The following is a 27,976-nucleotide window of genomic DNA, read 5'->3' on the forward strand; positions in this document are numbered from 1 at the left end:
CCATTTTAGAATGGAATGAGCCAAACGTAACTAAAATTTTCTAAAAAGTAAAACGTTTTAAACGATTGTAGAAAATGACTGCAAGCAGCATCCTGAAATGTATTTCAAGCTAATTTCAAAGGCATGGTTGCAAAAAATTTCCACTTCTGCTTTTGCACTGCAGCCTCCAATACCTCTTGGCGGCGCTGCTATTTCCTGTCACAAGTTCATCTACTACTATAAAAATATTTAGTGGGTTGATATGCATTTGCTCTGAAAGAAGCCTGTCTTTAAAAAAAGGGGTGAATAGCGCCAAGAAATGCTTAGATAATTTTTGGAGCTGGAAATTTTCCTTAGAATAAGCTCTGCCCTGGCTGGTGGCTGTTGTATGATTCTGATCTAGTGCTACAGCCCCTCTATATATTTAGATTTCTTCTTGCAAAACCAAGAAAATCATCAGTTAACTCTTCTTCCCCTTCCAACACGACACAAATGATGATAAACGCATCTTAATGCGAATTCATCCTACGATTACGATTGTTTTGCAGGATTCATATTTTCTTTGTGCTTACAGTTGCCAAGTCGTGCTTCTAGTCTCCTCTTCAAAATACAAGTTTGACCTTTGAATGTTTTACGATTATTTACCATAGTGACGGATTACGGCATGTCGTAGATAAATTGATGTGACCAATCATCGCTCAATATTTCTCGCAAAGTGCATGTTGCGACAATAATTGCGACAAAAGGAAGCCACACGGCGGTAGAACTAAAAAGAGCAATGAAAATTTCAAAGGGAGGCGTAAGTTGAGCAATGGCTACAAACATTTGATCGAGGGAAAGGAGGATGTCTGTGAGGATTTCAACACCAGTCAGAAATCCAGGCCAGCTTGATGTTAATGGTTCTGGCTTTAAACGCAATTCATTAAGACCGAAAGTCCAGGTAATGCCATAATTCGCCATACTGTTTGTTTTGATTTAGGCCTACTCCTTAAGTAACTTAACTAACTCTCCTACTACACCTACACGTCGCAAAAATATGCATGTTTCATTCTTCAAAACCATATTTTGCAAGTCAACCAATATTCTCTTGATAGATTTCTAAGAATTTGGTGAGATGAATGTTCAAAATAAATCAAATTTTTTAGGTACTCTGTCATCTGTGAATGAAATTTGACCCTTCACAGAATGAATGTATACATTACATATATGTAATTCAGTTGTAATATAATGTATTCATTGCAAAGATCCTAAGTATAATATAGGTTTTTCACTGACAGTTCTCGATGATCTAAAAAACCCTAGCGCGGGGAAAGGTCTGTCTTGCTTTGGTCATGGTGACGTTTAATATGTCCGACATGTATTTAATATGTAAGCTTACACTTCTATAGCCAAAAACTATCAATCAAATTGTCATTATAATGATAATAATAATAATAACTACAGTTAGCCGCTTAATTAGAAAATATTAATTAGATGCTTCGAGATTTTATATTGCTCTTTTGATGAATTACATTTACTGTCAAAAATCATTTTTTCATTAACATAAAAAGAGCAAGGGACAATAAATAAAACTATAAACCAGTAACCATGTAACAGTTACCTTGTGCCCAATACCACCCATATGCAAAATTAAGCACCTATGGTGCTGGATTTTGTCATGCTATATAGGTTCTTGTACCTATGATATATTTTTATAGTTTTCAAGCTTTTTATAGTTATGTTTAGATCACAAATCTTAAGAAAAGCAGAAAAGAGACAAAATTACTGTAATAGTTGCAGACAATTACAGTAACTCCAGCAGCTGCTTCTTTTATCAATTTCTTCTCTTTAATTTGGTTTTTATTTGGTCTTCTACTTTATTTTGGCATGTGGTGACAGGTATTTAAAGACATGGGGTGTAATTGGATACTTTTGTATAGAGTACATGCAGCAATGAATTTTAAAGCTCATGCCAAATAAATCTACTACAAATTGATTCAGGTGTTTTATGAAAGACATGCAGGGCTCAGGCCACCAATTCCAAGCATGGGGTAAACAAAGCAAAGACATTGTAATTCTGCTCTCGAGTCAATGTTGTGACAAAAGTATTTGCTTGTGCTAATTTATTTGTAGATTTTGGCTAGTACGATGTATGTCTTATAAAATACAGGTTTATCTTTATAAATTTTGTGGCTAGTTTGTATCTTTTATTAAGCAAATAAAGTGAGAGCCATAGCCCCCTGGCCTCTCCCCAAGTAATCTGGACCCTGAAATGCATACCTTTATATTATTCTATTATCTTAAACTTATAGGGAATTCCAACAGGAAATTTGAGAGATCATTCTGGGGAAGATGAAGATGGTTTTTTATCAGAAGAAAGTGACATTGAATTAGATCTTGAAGGGCTAAAGAAAAGTAATTTAAATGATGCAGAGGAAGAGGAATGGGATACAGATCTTGAAGATGAAGGTAGTTTTGAGGACTTTCATTCAGTACTGAAAGAAGCCTAAATCACTTTAGAGGGAACAACTTTTGGAATGGCACTAATCATGTTTACCTATCACTAATGAGTTTCAGCCAAAAGAGCACTGTCACAAGAAGACATCATCCTAAAGGGAGGACCTTACTCTTCCAGAAATGTCACTTGCAAAAACTTTGGGAGTACAATTACCAAGATTCTTACATGTTCCTGATTTCCATCTTTTTGTGTCTTATAACAGCTTCTAGTCTTTTGGGCCTCCCTACCTTACATATCAACAAATCCTCAATGGCTACTGGATCTGTAGATGTAATGTCATATCTTCTTGTTTGCAGAAGTTTGCACAAAAGACTTAAATCAGAATAAGTAATGTCTTTTGGATAGTAGATTGAGACTTACCACATTGGTTATTATCTCTTCAAATTTTCTAAGTTCAATCTTTGCCTAAGATGTTATTGAAACATCTACACAAAATTTTCTTAGTTTTTTTTCTCCCCTCCCCATTTACAAATGTTGCTTAGCAACAATATTGCATTATTTTAAGTGAAAATCTTACTAGGTAGGACTGGACCTAAAAAAACTTCAAATGAAGGAATCAAAATTGTACTGGGGAAGGGAGAGGATTTAGCAACATCATTCAGAACTTAGTGAGGTAGTTATATTCTAGGGTTGTCACCTTTTAAGCTTGGGTATACTGATCTTCCATCTATTTTTGGTAGGGGTTGTATTTTTTGCTAATTTGACTTTTTTCTAGTGAAGTAAATAGCTTTGATCTCAATTTGCTTATTCTTTCAGGAGGCAGAGATAAATATGATGCATCTGGCAGGGCAACCTATATTTCGGCTTGCCATGATTGTGGAGTCATACCTGCCTCATATTACCTACGTCACATGAAAGAATCTAAGTTAGATATGCAGCATCATGGTTTAGGCGTTAAGGGAGCAAGAGCAATGGCAGTTGCCCTAGTAGTGAGTATGGTTGCAGACCTTTTTCTAAGAAATAGCTCACAAGAATGGACCACCACTCCCATCAACTCTCTTGCCTGAACAATCCCATCATCTTCTCCCATCATCTCCATGTAAAGATAACCATTTTACACAGTCATGCACATTTCTAAATTAGCCTTGCTGTTACTAATTCAAATCAACAATGCCTAAAATATAATCTTTTTATAAGGTACATTGGTATAAGGTTACATCAAATGAAAAAAACTGTTACCATGATCTTTACCACACTCTTAATTCTCCCTTTTCTAGACAAACACATTCGTCCTAAACCTCAATTTGTCAGACAATTCTCTTGGACCAGGAGGTGTTAGCCACATTTGTGACATGTTAAAAGAAAACTGTTATGTCACAGATCTAGTGAGTACATTGATTTTAACTATTATTTATGTTGTCTGTTTGTGAAAATGAAATGTTTTATAAAAATACTTAATACTGATTACAGGGCAGTGATAGAAGGAATGAGTGCTTAGTGTCTCTGACCTTCTAGAGATTAGCACAAGGGCTTTACAAGATAATTGAAGAGATGTAAGGCATTTATTTGATAATTTGATAACAAAAATGGTTTTCTAGGATTTGCATTCCTCTCATAAGGAGCCTAATAGAAACTTAGTGCCACAAATCAGGGCGTGGGAGAGTCAGTAAAAGCAATAAACCTCTCTGTCTCTTTTTATTCAGAACCAACAGCCAGCATTTTTGGAAAATTACATACTGCTGGAGTTCATTGTCTCTTATGAGGTTTCTACACTTAAGGAATCAAGCCTAGGTTTGTTTGAGAATTAGAGAAGAGATTAGGCCTGCCTTCCTCTCTTTTTATATATAACCAGAAGCAGGAGTCTTCCTAGAGAATTTGGTACTGCTAGTGTGTTTGGTCTCTTAATCATAAGACAAAGCCAGGGCCAAAACTGTGGGTCTATTGGATAAATAGAGAGAAATATGGATCCCGTCCTTTTGCTTAGGACTAGTAGTTGCTGAATTTTTAGAAATCTGGCTATTGTTGAAGGGCTTTTTCCCTCTGTCATAAAAAAAAGGTCTTGAGATATTAAATTTTAATCAGGCTCAAAACTGAGGGTCTATTTGAGAATTAGAGAGAAAAATGGGTTCTTCCTCTTACTTCAGGAGTAGCAGTAGATGCTTTCTTAGAGAACTGAATAGTCATAGGGATTTTTTTCCTTCTGTCATTAAAAAAGTATCTTCTGATATTCTACTTTACTCAGAGTCAAATCTTTGGGTCGATTTTGAAATGAGTGAAAGAGATGGGCTCTATCCTTTTATATAGGACTAGCAGTAAGGTATTGCTCTAGGGGTTTATCTCTCTCTCATCATGATGTTTTACTTTACTCAGGGCCAATACTGTGGGTCTTTTGGAGAATTAGAGAGAAATATGGGCTCTTTCTTTTACAAATGACCAGCAGTGGCTGGCTTTTTAGAGAATTGGATATTGGTAGGGGGTTATATCGCTTTGTCATAAAGGGAAAGGTCTCATGATGTTTTACTTTACTCAGGGCCAATACTGTGGGTTTTTTGGAGAATTAGAGAGAAAGATGGGCTCTTTCTTTTACAAATGGCTTTTTAGAGAATTGGATATGGTAGGGGGTTTTATCGCTTTGTCATAAAGGAAAAGGTCTCATGATGTTTTACTTTACTCAGGGCCAATACTGTGGGTCTTTTGGAGAATTAGAGAGAAAGATGGGCTCTTTCTTTTACAAATGACCAGCAGTGGATGGCTTTTTAGAGAATTGGATATTGGTAGGGGGTTATATCGCTTTGTCATAAAGGAAAAGGTCTCATGATGTTTTACTTCACTCAGGGCCAATACTGTAGGTCTTTTGGAGAATTAGAGAGAAAGATGGGCTCTTTCTTTTACAAATGACCAGCAGTGGCTGGCTTTTTAGAGAAATGGATATTGGTAGGGGGTTATATCGCTTCGTCATAAAGGAAAAGGTCTCATGATGTTTTACATTACTCAGGGCCAATACTGTGGGTCTTTTGGAGAATTAGAGAGAAAGATGGCTCTTTCTTTTACAAATGACCAGCAGTGGATGGCTTTTTAGAGAATTGGATATTGGTAGGGGGTTTTATCACTATGTCATAAAGGAAAAGGTCTCATGATGTTTTACTTTACTCAGGGCCAATACTGTGGGTCTTTTGGAGAATTAGAGAGAAAGATGGCTCTTTCTTTTACAAATGACCAGCAGTGGATGGCTTTTTAGAGAATTGGATATTGGAAGGGGGTTATATTGCTTTGTCATAAAGGAAAAGGTCTTGTGATGTTTTACTTTACTCAGGGCCAATACTGTGGGTCTGTTGGAGAATTAGAGAGAAAGATGGGCTCTTTCTTTTACAAATGACCAGCAGTGGCTGGCTTTTTAGAGAATTGGATATTGGTAGGGGGTTATATTGCTTTGTCATAAAGGAAAAGGTCTCATGATGTTTTACTTTACTCAGGGCCAATACTGTGGGTCTGTTGGAGAATTAGAGAGAAAGATGGCTCTTTCTTTTACAAATGACCAGCAGTGGATGGCTTTTTAGAGAATTGGATATTGGTAGGGGGTTATATCGCTTCGTCATAAAGGAAAAGGTCTCATGATATTTTACTTTACTCAGGGCCAATACTGTGGGTCTTTTGGAGAATTAGAGAGAAAGATGGCTCTTTCTTTTACAAATGACCAGCAGTGGATGGCTTTTTAGAGAATTGGATATTGGAAGGGGGTTATATTGCTTTGTCATGAAGGAAAAGGTCTCATGATGTTTTACTTTACTCAGGGCCAATACTGTGGGTCTTTTGGAGAATTAGAGAGAAAGATGGCTCTTTCTTTTACAAATGACCAGCAGTGGATGGTATTTTAGAGAATTGGATATTGGAAGGGGGTTATATTGCTTTGTCATAAAGGAAAAGGTCTCTTGATGTTTTACTTTACTCAGGGCCAATACTGTGGGTCTGTTGGAGAATTAGAGAGAAAGATGGGCTCTTTCTTTTACAAATGACCAGCAGTGGCTGGCTTTTTAGAGAATTGGATATTGGAAGGGGGTTATATTGCTTTGTCATAAAGGAAAAGGTCTCATGATGTTTTACTTTACTCAGGGCCAATACTGTGGGTCTGTTGGAGAATTAGAGAGAAAGATGGGCTCTTTCTTTTACAAATGACCAGCAGTGGATGGCTTTTTAGAGAATTGGATATTGGAAGGGGGTTATATTGCTTTGTCATAAAGGAAAAGGTCTCGTGATGTTTTACTTTACTCAGGGCCAATACTGTGGGTCTGTTGGAGAATTAGAGAGAAAGATGGCTCTTTCTTTTACAAATGACCAGCGGTGGATGGCTTTTTAGAGAATTGGATATTGGTAGGGGGTTATATTGCTTTGTCATAAAGGAAAAGGTCTCATGATATTTTACTTTACTCAGGGCCAATACTGTGGGTCTTTTGGAAAATTAGAGAGAAAGATGGCTCTTTCTTTTACAAATGACCAGCAGTGGATGGTATTTTAGAGAATCGGATATTGGAAGGGGGTTATATTGCTTTGTCATAAAGGAAAAGGTCTCGTGATGTTTTACTTTACTCAGGGCCAATACTGTGGGTCTGTTGGAGAATTAGAGAGAAAGATGGGCTCTTTCTTTTACAAATGACCAGCAGTGGCTGGCTTTTTAGAGAATTGGATATTGGTAGGGGGTTATATTGCTTTGTCATAAAGGAAAAGGTCTCATGATGTTTTACTTTACTCCGGGCCAATACTGTGGGTCTGTTGGAGAATTAGAGAGAAAGATGGGCTCTTTCTTTTACAAATGACCAGCAGTGGATGGTATTTTAGAGAATTGGATATTTGTAGGGGGTTATATTGCTTTGTCATAAAGGAAAAGGTCTCATGATGTTTTACTTTACTCAGGGCCAATACTGTGGGTATGTTGGAGAATTAGAGAGAAAGATGGCTCTTTCTTTTACAAATGACCAGCAGTGGATGGCTTTTTAGAGAATTGGATATTGGTAGGGGGTTATATCGCTTTGTCATAAAGGAAAAGGTCTCATGATGTTTTACTTTACTCAGGGCCAATACTGTGGGTCTTTTGGAAAATTAGAGAGAAAGATGGCTCTTTCTTTTACAAATGACCAGCAGTGGATGGTATTTTAGAGAATTGGATATTGGAAGGGGGTTATATTGCTTTGTCATAAAGGAAAAGGTCTCGTGATGTTTTACTTTACTCAGGGCCAATACTGTGGGTCTGTTGGAGAATTAGAGAGAAAGATGGGCTCTTTCTTTTACAAATGACCAGCAGTGGCTGGCTTTTTAGAGAATTGGATATTGGTAGGGGGTTATATTGCTTTGTCATAAAGGAAAAGGTCTCATGATGTTTTACTTTACTCAGGGCCAATACTGTGGGTCTGTTGGAGAATTAGAGAGAAAGATGGGCTCTTTCTTTTACAAATGACCAGCAGTGGATGGTATTTTAGAGAATTGGATATTGGTAGGGGGTTATATTGCTTTGTCATAAAGGAAAAGGTCTCATGATGTTTTACTTTACTCAGGGCCAATACTGTGGGTCTGTTGGAGAATTAGAGAGAAAGATGGGCTCTTTCTTTTACAAATGACCTGCAGTGGATGGCTTTTTAGAGAATTGGATATTGGAAGGGGGTTATATTGCTTTGTCATAAAGGAAAAGGTCTCGTGATGTTTTACTTTACTCAGGGCCAATACTGTGGGTCTGTTGGAGAATTAGAGAGAAAGATGGGCTCTTTCTTTTACAAATGACCAGCAGTGGATGGCTTTTTAGAGAATTGGATATTGGTAGGGGGTTATATTGCTTTGTCATAAAGGAAAAGGTCTCATGATATTTTACTTTACTCAGGGCCAATACTGTGGGTCTGTTGGAGAATTAGAGAGAAAGATGGCTCTTTCTTTTACAAATGACCAGCAGTGGATGGTATTTTAGAGAATTGGATATTGGAAGGGGGTTATATTGCTTTGTCATAAAGGAAAAGGTCTCGTGATGTTTTACTTTACTCAGGGCCAATACTGTGGGTCTGTTGGAGAATTAGAGAGAAAGATGGGCTCTTTCTTTTACAAATGACCAGCAGTGGCTGGCTTTTTAGAGAATTGGATATTGGTAGGGGGTTATATTGCTTTGTCATAAAGGAAAAGGTCTCATGATGTTTTACTTCACTCAGGGCCAATACTGTAGGTCTTTTGGAGAATTAGAGAGAAAGATGGGCTCTTTCTTTTACAAATGACCAGCAGTGGCTGGCTTTTTAGAGAAATGGATATTGGTAGGGGGTTATATCGCTTCGTCATAAAGGAAAAGGTCTCATGATATTTTACTTTACTCAGGGCCAATACTGTGGGTCTTTTGGAGAATTAGAGAGAAAGATGGGCTCTTTCTTTTACAAATGATCAGGAGCGGCTGGCTTTTTAGAGAATTGGATATTGGTAGGGGGTTTTATCACTATGTCATAAAGGAAAAGGTCTCATGATGTTTTACATTACTCAGGGCCAATACTGTGGGTCTTTTGGAGAATTAGAGAGAAAGATGGCTCTTTCTTTTACAAATGACCAGCAGTGGATGGCTTTTTAGAGAATTGGATATTGGTAGGGGGTTTTATCACTATGTCATAAAGGAAAAGGTCTCATGATGTTTTACTTTACTCAGGGCCAATACTGTGGGTCTTTTGGAGAATTAGAGAGAAAGATGGCTCTTTCTTTTACAAATGACCAGCAGTGGATGGCTTTTTAGAGAATTGGATATTGGAAGGGGGTTATATTGCTTTGTCATAAAGGAAAAGGTCTTGTGATGTTTTACTTTACTCAGGGCCAATACTGTGGGTCTGTTGGAGAATTAGAGAGAAAGATGGGCTCTTTCTTTTACAAATGACCAGCAGTGGCTGGCTTTTTAGAGAATTGGATATTGGTAGGGGGTTATATTGCTTTGTCATAAAGGAAAAGGTCTCGTGATGTTTTACTTTACTCAGGGCCAATACTGTGGGTCTGTTGGAGAATTAGAGAGAAAGATGGCTCTTTCTTTTACAAATGACCAGCAGTGGATGGCTTTTTAGAGAATTGGATATTGGTAGGGGGTTATATCGCTTCGTCATAAAGGAAAAGGTCTCATGATGTTTTACTTTACTCAGGGCCAATACTGTGGGTCTTTTGGAGAATTAGAGAGAAAGATGGCTCTTTCTTTTACAAATGACCAGCAGTGGATGGTATTTTAGAGAATTGGATATTGGAAGGGGGTTATATTGCTTTGTCATAAAGGAAAAGGTCTCTTGATGTTTTACTTTACTCAGGGCCAATACTGTGGGTCTGTTGGAGAATTAGAGAGAAAGATGGGCTCTTTCTTTTACAAATGACCAGCAGTGGATGGCTTTTTAGAGAATTGGATATTGGAAGGGGGTTATATTGCTTTGTCATAAAGGAAAAGGTCTCGTGATGTTTTACTTTACTCAGGGCCAATACTGTGGGTCTGTTGGAGAATTAGAGAGAAAGATGGCTCTTTCTTTTACAAATGACCAGCGGTGGATGGCTTTTTAGAGAATTGGATATTGGTAGGGGGTTATATTGCTTTGTCATAAAGGAAAAGGTCTCATGATATTTTACTTTACTCAGGGCCAATACTGTGGGTCTTTTGGAAAATTAGAGAGAAAGATGGCTCTTTCTTTTACAAATGACCAGCAGTGGATGGTATTTTAGAGAATCGGATATTGGAAGGGGGTTATATTGCTTTGTCATAAAGGAAAAGGTCTCGTGATGTTTTACTTTACTCAGGGCCAATACTGTGGGTCTGTTGGAGAATTAGAGAGAAAGATGGGCTCTTTCTTTTACAAATGACCAGCAGTGGATGGTATTTTAGAGAATTGGATATTTGTAGGGGGTTATATTGCTTTGTCATAAAGGAAAAGGTCTCATGATGTTTTACTTTACTCAGGGCCAATACTGTGGGTCTTTTGGAAAATTAGAGAGAAAGATGGGCTCTTTCTTTTACAAATGACCAGCAGTGGATGGTATTTTAGAGAATTGGATATTGGAAGGGGGTTATATTGCTTTGTCATAAAGGAAAAGGTCTCGTGATGTTTTACTTTACTCAGGGCCAATACTGTGGGTCTGTTGGAGAATTAGAGAGAAAGATGGGCTCTTTCTTTTACAAATGACCAGCAGTGGCTGGCTTTTTAGAGAATTGGATATTGGTAGGGGGTTATATTGCTTTGTCATAAAGGAAAAGGTCTCATGATGTTTTACTTTACTCAGGGCCAATACTGTGGGTCTGTTGGAGAATTAGAGAGAAAGATGGGCTCTTTCTTTTACAAATGACCAGCAGTGGATGGTATTTTAGAGAATTGGATATTGGTAGGGGGTTATATTGCTTTGTCATAAAGGAAAAGGTCTCATGATGTTTTACTTTACTCAGGGCCAATACTGTGGGTATGTTGGAGAATTAGAGAGAAAGATGGCTCTTTCTTTTACAAATGACCAGCAGTGGATGGCTTTTTAGAGAATTGGATATTGGTAGGGGGTTATATCGCTTTGTCATAAAGGAAAAGGTCTCATGATGTTTTACTTTACTCAGGGCCAATACTGTGGGTCTTTTGGAGAATTAGAGAGAAAGATGGGCTCTTTCTTTTACAAATGACCTGCAGTGGCTGGCTTTTTAGAGAATTGGATATTGGTAGGGGGTTTTATCACTTTGTCATAGGGGAAAAGGCCTCATGATGTTTTACTTTACTCAGGGCCAATACTGTGTGTCTTTTGGAGAATTAGAGAGAAATATGGGCTCTTTCTTTCTATAGAGAAATATGGTCACATATTCTAAGGGTGTTTGATCTGTCTGTTCTTAAAGCCACAAGTCTCCATATAATCTGTTAATAAGGCTGTTTAAAATTGTTTCTAAGACAGTGATAGGATAGTGCATGATAAAGAGACATTTTGTATTTTGAGTTGACATTTTTTTACAGACACATATTATACACATTTTTTTTAGCATACATATTCACACAGTTGGTACTATTCACATGTTTACATATTTACATCAGCCAGGATTTTTTAAGGGCTCAGCTTCTAAGATTCCTTGAATTTTGACACAACACAGAACACATATAAATTGGAAAAAATTGATTAAGGTTCTAGAAGTAACACATACCTGTCACATGCCAGCAATGTTGGGTAGAAATTAATCATAAAATAATAAAGACTCTAAAATTGTCCACCTTATTAGCCTTCCTACTCTATTATTGGCATTATTAAGCCCTTTCAAATAGCTCCTGTAGCACCCAACCCCCTTGCTTTGGCCAGCCTCAGTGGGAGCCCCCATCATACTCAACCAAAGAGGCCAGACATAACAAGGGGGTCAACTACCACAGAAGCTCCCCCTTCAAAGTGCAGACAGTGTGACTTCAGTTGCCCCCATCTTAACAGCCTCTGTCTCAGTGCCTGGCACTTTCCTTCATGCTTTTCTAAACCTGATCTTTTGGTGACTTGCCTACTGCTCTTAGTATTTTTAGAGTTAAACAATAAATAAGTCAAAAGAAAAATAAATAACTGACATGTTCCAAATTTGCATCCTTCTAGTATTTTTGGGTTTTCTTTTTTAAATTTTTTTGGGTTTTTTATTTTGAATTTTTTTTGGGTTTTTTATATTTTGAAATTTTTTGTTTTTTTTTAATTTTTGAATTTTTTTTGGATTTTATAAATTTTTAATTTTTTTTTGTTTTTTTTTTGAATAATTTTATTAAAGAAGCTGAGCCCGTAGTACCTCCTTATTGGAGGTTTCTTGGAAGGAGGTCTTTGATCTCCTTCCCCTTCTCCAAACGTTTCTCAACCTCGATGAGCTTGTTTACTCCATCAATAACTTTCTGGACAAGCTGAACCTACAAATCAAAGTTGTCGGCGCTTAAGTGATTGTATCGTAAATTCCATTTTTGCTGAACAGTTGAATGGAAAAAACATGTTCTGCTCGAATCATAAAAACAATCATTATCATCATATAATCACAGTATAAATCATCTTACCTCTGAGAAACCAAGTCGATCAAGGTTAGAGATGTCAAACACCCCACCAACGGCTGCGGTATCGACACCCCCTGTCCCTCTTTTCTGGAGACGCAAATGCTTAAGAAGTCCATCAAACTTCTTGTGCTGAAAGGAAAATGATTCAGTGATCAGTATCATGCATCAATCATCTATCAAAAATTGATCTATCAAAATTACTCAATATGATTCAGTGAAAACCAGTAAGAAATCAAGGTTGATTATGATTTGCTGATTATGATTTGTTAATATCTTGATTGGCTGATTATTTACCTTAGCAAGGTTTGGCAAGTTGATGTGGACGCCAGCTCTCAATCCAGTGCCCAAGTTAGAGGGGCAGGTGAGGATGTACCCAAGGTGTTTGTTCCACATGAAACCCTCGCCAACATTCTCAATTTGGTCTTCAACAGACTTAAGGCCATTGCAAAATCGGTCAAAGACTTCCTTCATGTTACCCCCCTTCTGCATAGAGATGACACGGGTGTGGTCCTCCTCGTTTACCCATACCAAGAAATTCTTCTTGTTGTTATGCCAGATACCACGGGCATCGGGCCAGTCACGTGCCATGCCAGCGCACGTGAGCAAAGGTGATACCGGCTTGTCGAACAAGAAATGGTCTTCAATAAGACGATTCTGGTCCTCCTCGGACATACCATTCAGGGGGTAATAATTACCCTTCAATTCCCCCTTCAGGTTGTCAAGAGCGTTTGTTACGATGCGCTCTACCTCTCGTCTTTCGGCTCTTGTGCAGTGTGGTGGCAGTGAATACCCCCTAATGCTTCGGCCGGTGCGACATCTTACCGACATCACATATTTCTCGTCAAGTTTACCACCATCGATCTTCGACGAGTCCAAGTCGGTCTTGTGCATATCCGTCTTTTTGTAGCCATTATGGCGTTCCTGGATGATAGGGTCCATCAAGTCAGCAAAGACCTCATAGCTTTCTTCATCGCCAGCTACAATACCAACGGTCTGGATGAATGGATGACCTGGGTTATCAACGCCAGTCTGGATTGCTTGGTCGAGTGTGAACCCAGACGGGGTAACCTGTAAAACAAATAAGCATTAATGCTAACGGTGATCATTTGAATCAAGATAAAGTCCATACCCCCGTTATCGCACATTCTCTAGGCAACAGCTACACAGCCTCGCTCTCGATTCTCGTTAAACATCGTATTTCGGAAGCCGCCGGGCTATCGACTGGCGGTACAAATAAAGAAAATTATTGCTCGTACCTTTTCTCGGAGCTTTGCATAGAGGTCGGCGGTGAGGTATGTCGCCATGCAGTTGTTGTGCTTGCTCAAGTCAGGGAAGTCCAACTTGGCTGGATACCTGGTGTATGCCTTTTTGATCGTTTGCCATTTGCTTTCGGCAGTCTCAGTTGTTGCGGAGTATCCCAGAACGGCGGCAACCGCTGCGGTGGCTGTGGCGGCGACAGCTTTCAGTGGATTAACGAACTTGAAAAATGATGCCATTCTTCAGATCTTGAGTGAGCCTTGTATTTTGTTTTCCTTCTTCTGAAATATGTCTGAACTCTAGAGTGAACTCTGAACAAGTGTGAGCGTCCTGGGCGATGCATCGCCTTTTATAGGCTCCACTTCGCTGCCAAGCAATTTTACGTAGTCTACCTTCATCCATTGTTACGTGATATGATTTTCAATACCAGAAAGCAATGCGCAATCCAAAATTACACAAATACCTTTAAACCACGTGATTTGTATGATTGTTTTGACGTATAATTTCTCTACAAGGTAGCAAATACCCAAAACACCTTCGCGCCATGGAATTGGCCTAAAAATATCCGATTATCCTTTTGTACAAAATGCAAAGTGTTTGTCTGCATCGTTTTCCCTATATGCATTGATTTTTTGCTATTTTTAGCCGAAAAGTGTAGAATGGCAGCCTTGATTGAGTTAATCATACTTAACACAAACCCTCTAGACACTAGAATTGTTTTATTTATTCATGAATTTCCAATAGTCTACATTTTTGTTTATCAATATTTTTAAAGAACTGAAGCCCAAATACTGCGTAACTCGTTAAAAAAATACAATCAAAACGTTCGAATGTTGCTCGAAATAGAATTATATTTTCTTTAAACCTTGTTTACCTTGTAAATCTGGTTCATTTGTGGTGTTAATTTAGATGTTTGCTTGTTTCTAGGATTTATCCGAAAATAAAATCGGCCTAGAGGGTGTTGCTGCAATTACAGATGTATTGACCAACACAAATAATTTAAAGAAGCTAGTTTTACAAGGTATGTTAAATTTTTCGTCAATAAAAACGACTCAAATGTTTTCATTCTTGAAATATAAGATTCAGAAAAGCAACCAGCTTCCCCTAGCAAAGTTTATGTTTTATAGTAGTGAGTTTCTCCGTTTTACAATAGAAAATAGTTTGCCTAGTTAAAAGGCCGTCCTCTTTTTTGTGAAATCTTTTTTGTGTATCATTGTAATAAATATGGTTGTCTTAGCCTTAGTTGAAAAGATTTTTCGTACTTTGTTTACAAGGGAGGTCGACATGCGCACATTTTGAAAAACTGGGTTGAGTTTTTCATGTTTACAAGAGACGGAAATCTTTTTGCTAAAGAAGTCCACTTTTGATTGAACTGTTTTATTTGCTGTCTTCGCGATTATTTTCTTAATCAAAAACGCCAATCAAAACCGTTGTGACATCTCTCTACATATTTTACCAAGCACAAGCGATCTTAATGAAAAGAGATTCTTGTCAATGTTCACTCTTTTTAGAACTTCACTATCTTTGCGAGTAAAGCATTGAACCAGCAAGGTTCTGCAATACCAGCTTCTAACTAACCAAAGTTTTTGGGAAAAAGAAAGTCTTTTTCCAGTTGTCTGTGACAAATCCTGTTGCCTGTGATAGAGTCTTTTTCATAAGTCTCATCAAATTAGCAAAGTTAAAAGTGAATTGTATCGTGGAGAAAAGTTTTTCAAATGATGCAGATTTGTACTGGATTTGTACTTTTTTGCTCCTGAATACCTTATTGCTTTATTTTAATGATTTTATGCACCGAGGAAACTCTTTAATAGTTTAAATTTAACTTTGTTTAGGCCGATATAAATTTTTAGGCCAATCCGTGCGTTCGATAAATTCTCCAAGACAAAATAAAATTTGATCTTTCTAAAATTGCCCTTTTTGGAGGACCCTCTTTTCTTAAAAATGTAGAAGAACAATTTTTTATTTTATTATTTCTGATGAGATTTTCGACAATTTCGGTGCACTTTAAGTGCTGATACAGATTAATTTATCCCAGTCCAAGTTACTGATATAAGTTGAACAAGCAGAAAGTTTCTTACCACCAACTGAGATAAAGCTCTGTTTTGCTCGGCATTAGCTAAAACTATTTGAATTCCTTTCTCAAATATATTCTAAGCTTTTCGCGCTTTTATACTCCAGCTTATATTCTCTTTATAATGCAAAACCAGATGGTTTTTGTCGAAGCTCGGTTTTCTTTTTCTGTTGTTGATAATTTGAGGCTCGGATGTTCTTAACATTGTCTTTATTTCAACACTGATTTTTCTACAACTACATGCTATAAATTGTTTATTAGAGACCACTAAATAAAAGAGTTTTTCATGACATTTTATATAGCACGGTTGATTTGCTAATAATATCTTCTCAAACCCATTGTTTTCTTAACTTTTTTTACCGAGGCTGACCAAATTCTTCTTTTGTTCTTTTTTTGGCAAATCGAACTTCTGTGTTCTTATAAAAAGAGTGTAATGTTGTCTTTTTACAATCGATTATCTGTCTCAAAAGCGAAAATATACTATGATTGTCGTTTTCTTTTGTAAATTTTTCTTTCCCGTCGAAAAAACGGCTAGCAGCCATTTCCCACTGACGTCAGATCAATATACTCCGGTCTCTACATTGAAAACAAAAGGGCCAGTCCTGATTGGCTGAATAAACAATACACCGCACGTGACATCTATCGTTAGTGGATCAATGACTTTTGAAGGAAATATAAACAAACCCTTAATCGCAAATTAGACCCATAATATTATTTACTCGCACATCTGTCCGTAAGGCGTTGCAGCTTTTTACCAACATTTTTCTTATACTTTTTGTTCTAGATCATTTGAATTCTGTTAAAAAATACTGTGGTTGTAACAATTGTAGCTTACCTTATTCCAAAGGAAATTTAGCCCGTTGGGATTATCTTATAATATACTTATATAGATGTTTTACGACTAAATTTTTTCGGATTTTCTCTCATACAAGGATACCTGATCTCCAAAATTTATAATATTTTCAAAATTGGAACAGGATTTTGATATTTTTTGACCAACAATCCCCATCCTTTTCATGAGATTGATAAATTTACTGCTGCCATTTTGTTTCAATATGAAACTTGGAATTTTTTTATGCAGAAGCATTCCCAAAATAACATTTAATTCTTGTTTTACGCAGTATTCTATAGCATCATATTTTTTACATGTAGAGGCTTTTTAGAAAGCTTCTCAATCATTCACTTATTACTAACTAAGTAAAGGTTTTTTTTTATTTTATACTTTAGCCTTTTTATAAGTCCTTCACTTACCTGGAGAAAAATTCTTGCTCAATAAATAAATCGCATATTTAAGCAACGGCTGTTTCATGCTAATTTTATGTTGCTTTATAAATCAATCTAATTATTTGTATTTAGGAAATGAATTGGATGCAAAAGCTGCATCAATCATTGCAGAAGGCATTTCGGTAAGTAACATACCGCTTTTTATATTCAGTATCCTGACGAATTTGTTAGCAGATCCTACTAAGTCAAAGCTATTTTTCAGGTATCCATCACGTGCCTTATCTAATAGGATATGAACACTTTTGTCGCCACTTTTGTCCCAGTTTTTAGGCACTGGATCCTGTCCTTGGACTTCTTTGGATAATTTCATAGCAATTTGTCCTTTTTACCTTAATCGTCATGTTTATGTTACCAAATTTTAAACAACAATTTCTATGAATAATGTTGATACAGGATATCTTTCAAATTCTGTCAATACAGGAATTCTTTCGAAGAATCTAAGTAACTTTAAAGCAAACAATTGTCTAAGGAGGTGTAAAAGGCAACGGTATCTTTTCAATTAGAATTTCATGATAATTTTATCACATGATAATTAGAGTTACAATTTAAAGTTGAATTTTTCATAAAATCCTTGCAAAAAGTAGATATAGCACCACTATATTTAAGTTCGAAAGTTGTCAAATCCAGGATTTAACTGCCTTTTAAAACCGTATTCCCTGACATGAGCTATTCACAAACTCACTTTTGATTGCCTCATTAAAGATATTAATGCTTAAAGTGCAATTTCAAAACTTCAGATTCAGCAGCATCGTAATTGGGAAAGAAAAAAAAAACCCTGTAGAAATCTTCTCTATGTGTTTCAGCAATTTTTGTACGGATTATGGCATGCTTATTTCTTTCAGTTATGCCAAGCAACTTTTAAAAAATTTAGTTCTTCTAAAAATATTATTTCTGGCAATATCTATTTCTTGAACATCGTAATTTATTTTTTCAGACGAACACGTCTTTGAAAACCCTGGATTTGAGTCATAATTGGCTAGATGAACAAGCTGGACTTTATTTGGGCCCGGCGATTGCATCAAACGAATGGCTAGAAAAACTCGATCTAAGCTGGAATCATTTGCGACACAAAGGAGCATTTTCTATCGCCCTTTCTCTTAAGGTATTGTATTTCCTAGCACTATTGACACGTTTTCAGATAGGTATTACACACAAAATGTATACTGCTGATACTAGTAATGGAGCTACCTGGTAATACTTCGGAGCTGAAAAGATTTTTATGACATGTGAAAGTGGAGACATCTTGAGTGAATACTCAATAGTTTTTTAAGAGTACTAAACTCTGAAATACTGGTCAGATTACTAAAGATAATAGATGAGCAAGCACTGCCTAATTCATGTTGGATGCTGCTATACTCCCTCTATGGTTGAAGGGCTCAGAGTTTTAGTGTAGAATTAATACCTTATGTTTTTACATTTCTCAGAATGGCATTGACATTAAGGATTCTGCTATTTCGAAATGACCGGCTCAGTTTTCCCCCTTTTACGGTTTGCCCTATAATAGGCCCTCCAAAGTACATGACCTGTGCTTTGAGGTGAACCCTGCAACCAGGTAGAATCTGCAGGTACATTTTAAAGAATGATTTTCGATAATTTCGAAAGCTCAATTCACTGGTATTTAGTTGCAAGTTTCTTTTATTGGTTCAACTGAATTTTTTTGGCTTTGCAAGAAAACAATTTCAATTGTGTCCAAGCAAATATCAAGTAATGCATTTATCTCTTGGTAACAGTGACAGGTAAAAATGAAATATAACTGAATGTCGCTTATATGAAGAAAATAAACCACTTTATATATCATCTAAAAGTATTCAATACAGATATCAACTCATATTTTAGATCTCATTTATTTGTCCCCCAACTTTCTTAAGACAAAGGCCAGGGAGCAGTGTAGCTTTAAGCCAGCACACTTGTCCCCCAGCTAAGCCAGTTTCGTGTTACAGAAACTTTATCCACTCAAAATGTCTGTAATATCTGAAAGCCATATTGTAAGCTCGACTATAAAAGAGTTCTGACACGTTGCATTAAAAATGTATATTCGAGGCACATTTAGCGGAGATCCGGAATGCAGAAAATGTAAATATAGGATGCCAAAAGCAGCAAAAATGATTGCAGAAAAAAGCAGCAGAAATTTGAGATACTTGATGATATTTCGAAATACATGTCTAACGTTGTGGCACATGTTTCATTTGTGAAATACTAAGTTTTTGTTCACATGGCTATGTTCCTGATACAGGGAACTTGTCCTTACTTTTGAATCACGTAAACATATTTTCTACGATCTTTTACTTTTGCCAACTTTTTAAAAAGTCTTGTTTCCGCAAATACTTCAACATTTTTGGTTCTTAGATATTACTGCCAAATTTTGCCTAATTATAGTGGGAACTACACGAATAAGTCTTAAGCCCTTGAGAACCACGTAGATTGCTTTATTCGACAACAGTTGCAGAGACTGTGTCCTGATGACGTTTTTCCAGCTTAGCGTAGTTCACGATTAAATCAAACATGTCAGAATGTACAAAGATTGTGAATGAAGAGAATTTTCGCATTGTTAAAAGGCGCAATAACTTTAAAGAATTTAACTGTCTATGATATCCGTTCTTGTAGGGGCTAAAAGCACCAGTCTCTCGTATTGACGTAGTCAAATGCAGTCTCACGCGTGAAACAGAAAATATCGAGAGACAAAAAAACAATGTTTATTTTCCGAATAGATTTTTGTTGCTGATTTTTACCGTGAAATTTCAAGAGAAGCATATATAAATTTAAAAGAAAAAAGCGGTTTATGGTCAAAATATGATTTTTTCACGAAGAAAGGCAGCGAAAAAGTCATTATATGGCATTAAAAGTTTTGCTGTTTCATGTCTAAGAAATTTTCCGTTTGGATTTAATAGCTCTCGGTCTCATATTTACAGGAAAACAATACCTTAAAAGTTTTAAATCTGGCCTGGAATGGTTTTGGTAATGACGGTGCACTTGCGATGGGAGAAGCCTTGAAGACAAATAGTACTCTTCTAGAATTGGATCTAAGGTTTGTTGACAATTTTAAAGTACTCTAGTCAGGAACAGAATTTAAGGTTTCGGGGCTCTTGGCACAAAAATAGATTTGGTCTCCTGGAACAACATAGACACCCTACCAACAAGGTCACTCAAATGAGCGTAGGTTTAAAAATCTAACCCTGAACCGAGCTTCACGATTAAAGAATTTTTGACCAGTCAACTCAATTTGATTTTCCTGCCTCAGTAAGAGAGCGACAAATGTTGGGTCCCAATTCATTCTCACGAAGGAAATATATTTTTTTCTAAGACATGTCCCTATGTTCCTACATTTTCAGAAACCCCTCTTACAGTCATATACCGGATTTTTCTTCTGTTCTCCTAGTTTTATAGCTTGACTTTGAAATAAAAATTTTCCTGTTTCATGTTTATTTATCCAACATCAAATGAATAAAGCTATTTTTATATTTATTTGGTATCATGTCCTAAAGATTTTGTATGTATTGCAAGCTAATGACATAAATTATTTAATATTTGTTACAATGGTCACAAACTGTGGAATACCTTATATCACTGCTTAGATGCACAAGCCTAACGTAGATGATTAAAAGATTGGTATGCACAGGTCAATAGTACAAATTTGTTTGTACAACGCAGCATAGTAGCAAAACTGGAACAAATCCCTAAAGCGATAGAATTTGGTTCGGTACTAATTAGAAAAGTGTCCCATTTTAAGTCGTCTTTAACTCTCTTGGTACATTTATAGCTATAATTATTTAGCTTCAAGCAAGGTCGCATTGTGTTGGTTTTTATCCGAGGCCGGGGATTTATTTTAGAAACGACTATCAACATAAAAGAACTTTTAGCATGTCGTGCTTAGTCACATACCAAAACGAACTTCCTTCCAAGTTTTCACGTCATAACCAGGCAGAGGTTTGTTTGAAAACGAAATCAAACCTAGCCAGTAACACGTGAACATATCAAGTGTAATTTGAAAGCATAGCTACACGGAGTGACCCAAGGAACATGAATTACTCTTTTCACAGTTCAGATTCGAAGAGGCAAACGATAAATAGTGCGCGTCAACGGTGATTTGTCTGCTTCTTTTGACTTCCATCTGTTCGACTTTTCGCGTTTCACCTCGCCGTTGTTATCATTTCAACTGTTATCAGTGCACAGGGCTGTGTACAGCGCTCCATGTATGCGAAGGTCAAGCCCGCGATAAGATCTTATATCTTGATATCCTTGTAAATTATTTATTTCATCAGTGCTGCAAATTGCAGCGGAAGATCACTCGTATTTTTGTGCGTGACTATTAAAGGCTCTCTCCGATATGCTCACACGAACAAGCAAATTTCCTTACGTGCTAATTAGCGAATGTGCGTGCTTTATATTTGATGCTCCTACGAAGGAGATTAATTCAGCTTGATGCAGTATCTCACGAGAATATAAAGTACAAAAAAGCGTTGTTAAGCAATTATAAGCAATTTATGTTCAAATCAGTGCCCACACCTGTTGTCATTTTTCTATCTAATAGTTATTCTACACTTGAGATATACACGACCCAGTCAAAAATTCATCTTTCCGTATTGTTATTTTAACTGCAATCTGTAAGTGATCCTTCTGGGCTGTTCTATTCTAAATTGTCTTTTTTCCCAAAATGTTTAAGTTCGTTTTCTTTCCAATGGCAAGTTATTTTATAATGATAAGAATTCAACAAAGTTGCTGCTTCGTCCAGACTAAATTCGACAATCTAATGCTCCGATCAGCGCTAAGAAACGAACCTAAAAACAGATGGCGAGAAATATGACAGAGAAGAAATTAACAACAGGTTTTTTTATCTTTTTTATCTTTCTACCAAAGGGTGTTGCGTTTGGCTGAAAATAAAAGCGCAACAAACTTGATTCAAGTCGTTTATTTACGTTTAAACATCTTAAATGCGTGGCAGATCATAGTGCCTTCAACAGTTATACGTTTGAGTGCGTTGTGCTTTTTTACCTTAAATTAAGCCTTCACAAGCACACGTGAGATTTTAATTCTCTTTAAAAATCTAAGGCCTTGTTCACTATACCCTGCTCGCATATAAAGAATTTCATCACCCAAAAAGGTTTTTGACATTGGGTCACTAAATTGCAGCTCCGGCCTTTGTCTGTGGAAAACGCCCTTCCAACATATGTTGATGCTACATCAACTTTGGTAAACTAATAAGGAACCACCACCCCCCCCCCCCGTCCTCCCAAGAAGTTAAAGTCTGCTGATAAGTGAATCATCCTATTGCCCACCACCGTTTCAAAAAGGGTGCAAAACTATTGTCCTACCCCTCTCTTACCTTTTTCTTTTTTCATGTTTTTTTTAGTTTTTGCGTGCTTATTTTCGGCTCAATCGACACTCGCCAGCCGTGAATGGTATTCTCAACCCTCAGATAGCCCAGGTCCAGGTTTTAACTCGCCACCCAGTTTTCCTGTACCACTGACTTATTAGAACCCTAGGCTAGCTCTTACTTTGTCCAGCGAATTTTCCACAAGAAGACAGCCTCATTAATCAGCCAAGACGGACGATTCCTATAAATTTTGGGACGCTAAACGAGTAAGAATTATGGTAGGAATAAGGTAGATATTTTGGTGGTACCGAATAGGAAAATGGCTTTGAAGAAAGCAAGCATTTTAAGACATACAAAAGGTGAGAACTTTGAACGAAAACTTTAATATATTTATCCAGTTCTAGATCATAATAAGCCAAGCCGAAACGCGAGTCTATAGTTGTAAAGGCTTCTTGATCAGTGTCGCATAGTCTTTAATAAGGTAGAAATAGTTTTCAATTGATTTGGCTGAGAAAGGACGCCACTCGCATGGGAAAATGTGAGAAAGTGTTTCCATGTCGTTCCTTTTTCACGTTTTCTACGTTTTCCAATACGCAGCACCTTTTATGCACAACAAACTATTTCTGTCTTTACTTTCTCGAGTCAAGTTTAGAGAAACACCGTTATATCATCGATCTTTAGCTTTGCCTTTAGAATAGTTAGCTGCTGCCGTATGACATTAACCTGTTTTATGTTTTCAGCAACAATCGCATCACCAAAGATGGCTCAGCAAACCTGACAAAGGGTTTAATTTTGAACGAAGCTCTTCAGACATTGCGAATTGGACAGAATCCCATGCAGAGTCAAGGAGCCTATCTCATACTTATGGCTATAAAGAACAATTCAAATATCGCTCTCGTTGAAATAGAATTAACGGTTTGTCATTGCTTTCCTTTCTGTATATCCCCCACTCCCTGGAAAAGTTGTATATAGCTGCAAGCAGTGCTTTTTTTATCATGGTTCATTTAGTTCAGTCCAACACACAGGTTTAATTAAATATCATCAAAAAATGTCTTCGTGCTTCAAATTGAAGTGACTCGTAAAAATACTGAATTTCAAGAATCATGCTAAGAACATTTGTAAGAATATGTGTTTGAATCTTCATGCTCTTGCACAGGGTCAAAATACATGGAAAAGTCACAGTTAGAATTAACAATGACATCATTTGTGATCGGGCCCGCCGAGTCAGGGGTAGGAAGGGCAGATTGCCCTAGGCCTTGCACTGGGAGGGGTCCAAAAAGTTCCGGCAAAATCCCACTTAATAACAGCAATAACGAAAATCACAGTCTTAATGACGTCATCACGGGCCCGCTCCAGGTCCCTGAAAAGCTCTCGGCGGGACTGTTTGTGATGCATTATTGAAGTTGTTGTCCAGTTTCTATGGGTGTTTCATGACAGGAAATCCAATAACAGCATTGACAAGGTATATGAACGAGATCTTAATTTAGCTCAAAGATAGTAACTCTAACTTTGATAAATTATTGAGTGCCTCAGTTGGCACGAAGAAGCTAGCCCCTCTTAGTTGATTCGTAGGAACAACTAAACATCAAATAAAGAGAATCCTAATCAATATCAAATAAACCCCCTTTTATCGCATAAATTACCATCAAACAATGATTTACTCAATCCACTTCAACACAGCTCATTAGTGAACGTTTGTTCCAAAATTATATCCTTAGAAATCAACTTAGGTTTAATTGAGAAGCGCTGTTTGTAAAATTTTATTCTTTGCTGGCATTTTCTACTGTTGCTATACATTGCAAAGTTTACTAACAACCCCCCTTGCAGGTAATCTCGATGTTACATGTGCATTCTCTCAAACCACTCCTTTGCCAATCTCTTTTTGCCGTTTCTTCGATAGTGACAGAGCTCTTATAGTAATTGACTGGGGAGCGATCAAAAGGCAACGGGCGTTTATTACTGCAAGGGAAACCTTGGCTTTAAGCTGTCCATAATTTTTAAAGTGTGAAATTGTTTTTTCTTCTTGTTGAAATCATTCAGATGGCTTCGGACGCTGCTATGCCGTTTAATCGCGTGATAGTATGTCAACATTTAACGAAAAACATTTTACAATTGCAGGGTATCCAGATCAATGACGAATTTTACGGCTTGTTAAGAGAGATTTCCGACCTGCACCCAAAGCTGAAAGTGGTACACGGAGGAGCTGGCGGGGCGCACGGGAAGGCGGATCAACGCCCAAAGCCGATGAAGGTCTTAAAAGATTACGTAAAGAACAACAGGATGCGCTTGTTCGATTTCTTCAGCATGATGGACAAGGACAAAAGCATGAGCCTGACACTCGCTGAATTCGCAAATGGATTGAAGGAGACTGGGATCCCATTAACAACTGATGAATTGTTGGATTTGGTTGAAAAACTCGACAAGGACAAAAATGGGGAGATTAATTACAGGTTTGCGCTCCATCTTATCCTTTTTAAGTTAATTAGGATGTTTCTAATTATTCAGATGATGGCCATTTCGGATTCTTACCCACACTAACCGCGTGGTAGCTGCGAGGAAACTGAGATGTTTTTCCGAAGGAGTAGACCTGCTCATAGTCAATTCTTCTATCATTGTTACAACTAAACCAAACTTTTGTTTTTCACAAATAACTCTAATCAAGGGTAGAGTCAATCGCAAAAAATGTGTTGAGCAAGGAAGGAGGCATACGAAAGAGGGGAATGAGGGGTTGCCCCTCAGGATTCTTACTTAGATTAAAACCCTTAAGAGTGCTGGTGAGTTTTTTACAAAGAATGTGCCAATTTCTAACGATTACACTACATAAGTTTTTGGTACTGCAAAATTTGAAGATTGCACGAAATACCGGAAACATTGCATACTGAAGCACTTTTCGTCTGACATTCTTCAGAGTATAATCATTGAATAATGACCGAGAGTAAGCCGAAAATTTATATCCAGACGTCTTTCTTCCTTTCACGGTGTTTCCGATCTATACGTGGATATAAATTTCCTAGAAATGAAAATGTTACATGGACAAATGTTTAAGACAGTTAATTACTAGACGCAGAAGATTTCTACTAACGCTTTTGAACTGTAACAGCAATCTTATCAAGATTAATTGGATTTTGCTACATACCTTTGTTTCTACATAGTTTCTGTGGCATTGTATAAATGACAGATAACCCTTTTAAACCAAATAGTATAAAGTAATTATGATCTATGGAATGAGATATCTCATCTATTTCAATTTATACATAGAAAGTTGTCCTTGGGCCAGCTGTTGAATTTAAAACATTTTGTGTTACCAATTGAGGCTTTGTCTATCTGGTCATTACCATAGGTTTGCCATCATGATTTTCCTTTACAGGAAAATATAATCACATTCAGTCAGGGACTTAGCTGACTGAGGGCCTAGGAGTGTAGAAGGTTGTGATATCCCCGAGTTTAACCGGTAATTCTTCAACTGGCCCCTAAAATCTTTAGATCATCGGTACTAAACTTTTCTTAAGCTTTGTCTTCGTCGGTAAATTATTTTCAATGCCCTCCTCCCCCTAATCTGGAAGTTCAAGCTACGCCACTGCATTCGTTGGTATACTGCTTCAACTTAAAACAGTGTTTTTTCACACAAATGAAAATGCTGTTCAAGATCATCGTAATAACAGGTTGGTTTGCTTGTGGCTTGTACCTAGCTATGGCAATGTTCTGACACTAATGAGCGCTCTGTGTTACATTTCAGCGAATTTGTTTTGGGTTCTGTAGAACAGCACCTCGAAGAAAGGAAAGATGCTTTGAAAACGAGAGCAAAAGAAGAAAGAGAAAGAAGAATATTAACACCAGAGCTTCTTAACGTTGACCGCACTCCCAAAGTGAGTCTGACATCATCAAGGCCGCCATCTGCTTCAAAGCTGTATCAGTGATAGATGTATCCATTCTTTTTGTAGCTTTGTAGTTAAATTGGACTGTACTTTATAGCTATATTTTTGTCAATACCTTACATGAATGAGAATATTTTTATAACGAGCTGAGAAATGTAGAAGGGGTATTCGTAGACATTTTGTATCTTGGATGCAATGGGATTTCCGATTTTCGGTCACTTCCACAATTGTGCTTGATATCTAAGTATCTTTAGAAGACACTCCCTTTTTTAGTCTTACATGTGTTAGGATGTGAGATTTCAAAGCAAGAGAAAGTTGCAGCTATACACAAGACAAAGTACGCTTTCCAATAATGCATCTTAAAATTCACCCTCTTTTTAACTGTATTGAGAGTTTTCTACTCCAATGTAGTTGCAAAATTGCCCTGAAACAGCCATTTAAAGGGAATAATTAAAGTTATCAAAAGTTTTGAGATGTTAGGGTTGAAGCAGTTCCGCAGCTAAAAGTCATGACTACAGCAGTGCCCAAGAGCTTGCATAACGATAATGTTTTAAGCAAACTGAAAAAGAAGCAGAAATAAAAAAGAGTCTAATTGCCAATGACTTGGCTACGAGGCTGGTTTCATGCCTTCCAAGGGACGCTCCTCCGTAGATACTTCATTGCTACGTCACCATGGTAGAGGTTCATCTTCCACATTTTTGGTGCATGGGTTTCTGAACTTCCCCGAGGGAAAAACCATATTTTAAACAATGTTGTACATGTTTTATTGTAACAGAATATAAATCGGTGTATTTTAAGCTAATGCATAGTAGAGGCTTCTTGCTTTATTTTTCTATATTATTCAATGCTGTTTGTACATTCGTAAATATAATGTCTTAAAATTATTTGTCTTCGTCCTTTTCATGTCATCTTCTTATACGGGTGTTCTTTGGCTCCGTCATCTGCTGTTCTTAAGTGTAAATCCGGTCTAGACATTCTTTCTTTCTAAAAATTTTAAATTTTCCTTAATCCCCATGCTTGGTAATAAATTCTAACATACAGTTTAAATAATAATTTATTCTAGTCAATTACTGTCTTGAAGAATTTAAATTCTTCTAAAATCAACTTATCGTTTAAACTTTTTTTTTCACAAAGATTGCGGTTCCATAATCGACGATATCTCAACGGATTATCCTTTCAATTTAAGAAAAACGTTATTAAAATTATTTTATATCGTGATATTACTGACTCTGATATAATGCTGAGACATTGCCCGTGTCAGATAATATCTCAATGTATTAATGACATAGTAGCTAAGATTACAAACAATGTATCATTTGTAGCATTTTCGAAATTCCAGTACACTACTTTTCTAAGAATACTGTAAATTTCTTCCAGCTTCGATATTCTTAAGAAAATTGGGTTTGAGCCTAATAATGTTCTTAAAGTATTCTTATCTTCTTCAAATCCTATGGGGTTTCAAGGGGAATATCGCCCACCCTTGAATATGTACCACACTTTTGGAAAAAAACTGAGATGTGTCAGTCATGCGTTTCTCTGTTACAGTAGAATCCCGTTATAACGTACTCGGTTATTACGTACTTTCGGATATAACGTACTGGTGTGCTTGGTCCGGGAAAAAGGTGTGCTTGGTTTTAATCAATTTTTACTTACCCTCGTTACAACGCACTTCGGATATAACGTACTTAATACGCTGGTCCCTTAAAGTACGTTATAACCGGATTATACTGTATAAACATCGCAAAACCA

The 27,976-nt window shown here is 37.0% G+C and overlaps 2 protein-coding genes across 3 annotated transcripts; one reads left to right on the forward strand and one right to left on the reverse strand.

Annotated features, from left to right (window-relative positions):
• Window positions 1–717: 717 nt before the first annotated feature.
• On the forward strand, window positions 718–27,111 carry LOC135683965 (uncharacterized). 2 transcript variants are annotated; one of them, XM_065199382.2, is made up of 11 exons: window positions 720–919; window positions 2,271–2,427; window positions 3,233–3,405; window positions 3,694–3,801; window positions 14,614–14,707; window positions 17,114–17,163; window positions 17,976–18,143; window positions 19,951–20,066; window positions 23,093–23,267; window positions 24,471–24,802; window positions 26,089–27,111. In XM_065199382.2, the coding sequence occupies exons 1-11, from the start codon at window positions 824–826 to the stop codon at window positions 26,267–26,269; spliced, it is 1,650 nt and encodes a 549-aa protein (XP_065055454.1). In that variant the 5' UTR covers window positions 720–823; the 3' UTR covers window positions 26,270–27,111. The 2 variants fall into 2 exon arrangements, with proteins under 2 accessions (XP_088965600.1, XP_065055454.1); XM_089109474.1 differs by lacking the exon at window positions 3,694–3,801 and having other exon boundaries at window positions 718–919.
• LOC135683967 (creatine kinase B-type) lies at window positions 11,184–14,135 on the reverse strand. Its single transcript, XM_065199384.2, has 4 exons — window positions 13,686–14,135; window positions 12,724–13,497; window positions 12,433–12,558; window positions 11,184–12,291 (listed from the first exon to the last, which is right to left on the reverse strand). The coding sequence occupies exons 1-4, from the start codon at window positions 13,923–13,925 to the stop codon at window positions 12,181–12,183; spliced, it is 1,251 nt and encodes a 416-aa protein (XP_065055456.1). The 5' UTR covers window positions 13,926–14,135; the 3' UTR covers window positions 11,184–12,180.
• Window positions 27,112–27,976: the final 865 nt, after the last annotated feature.

The sequence above is a fragment of the Rhopilema esculentum genome, chromosome 7, assembly GCF_057945365.1.
Source record: "Rhopilema esculentum isolate cy_ngs chromosome 7, ASM5794536v1, whole genome shotgun sequence".
Taxonomy (NCBI): Eukaryota; Metazoa; Cnidaria; class Scyphozoa; order Rhizostomeae; family Rhizostomatidae; genus Rhopilema; species Rhopilema esculentum.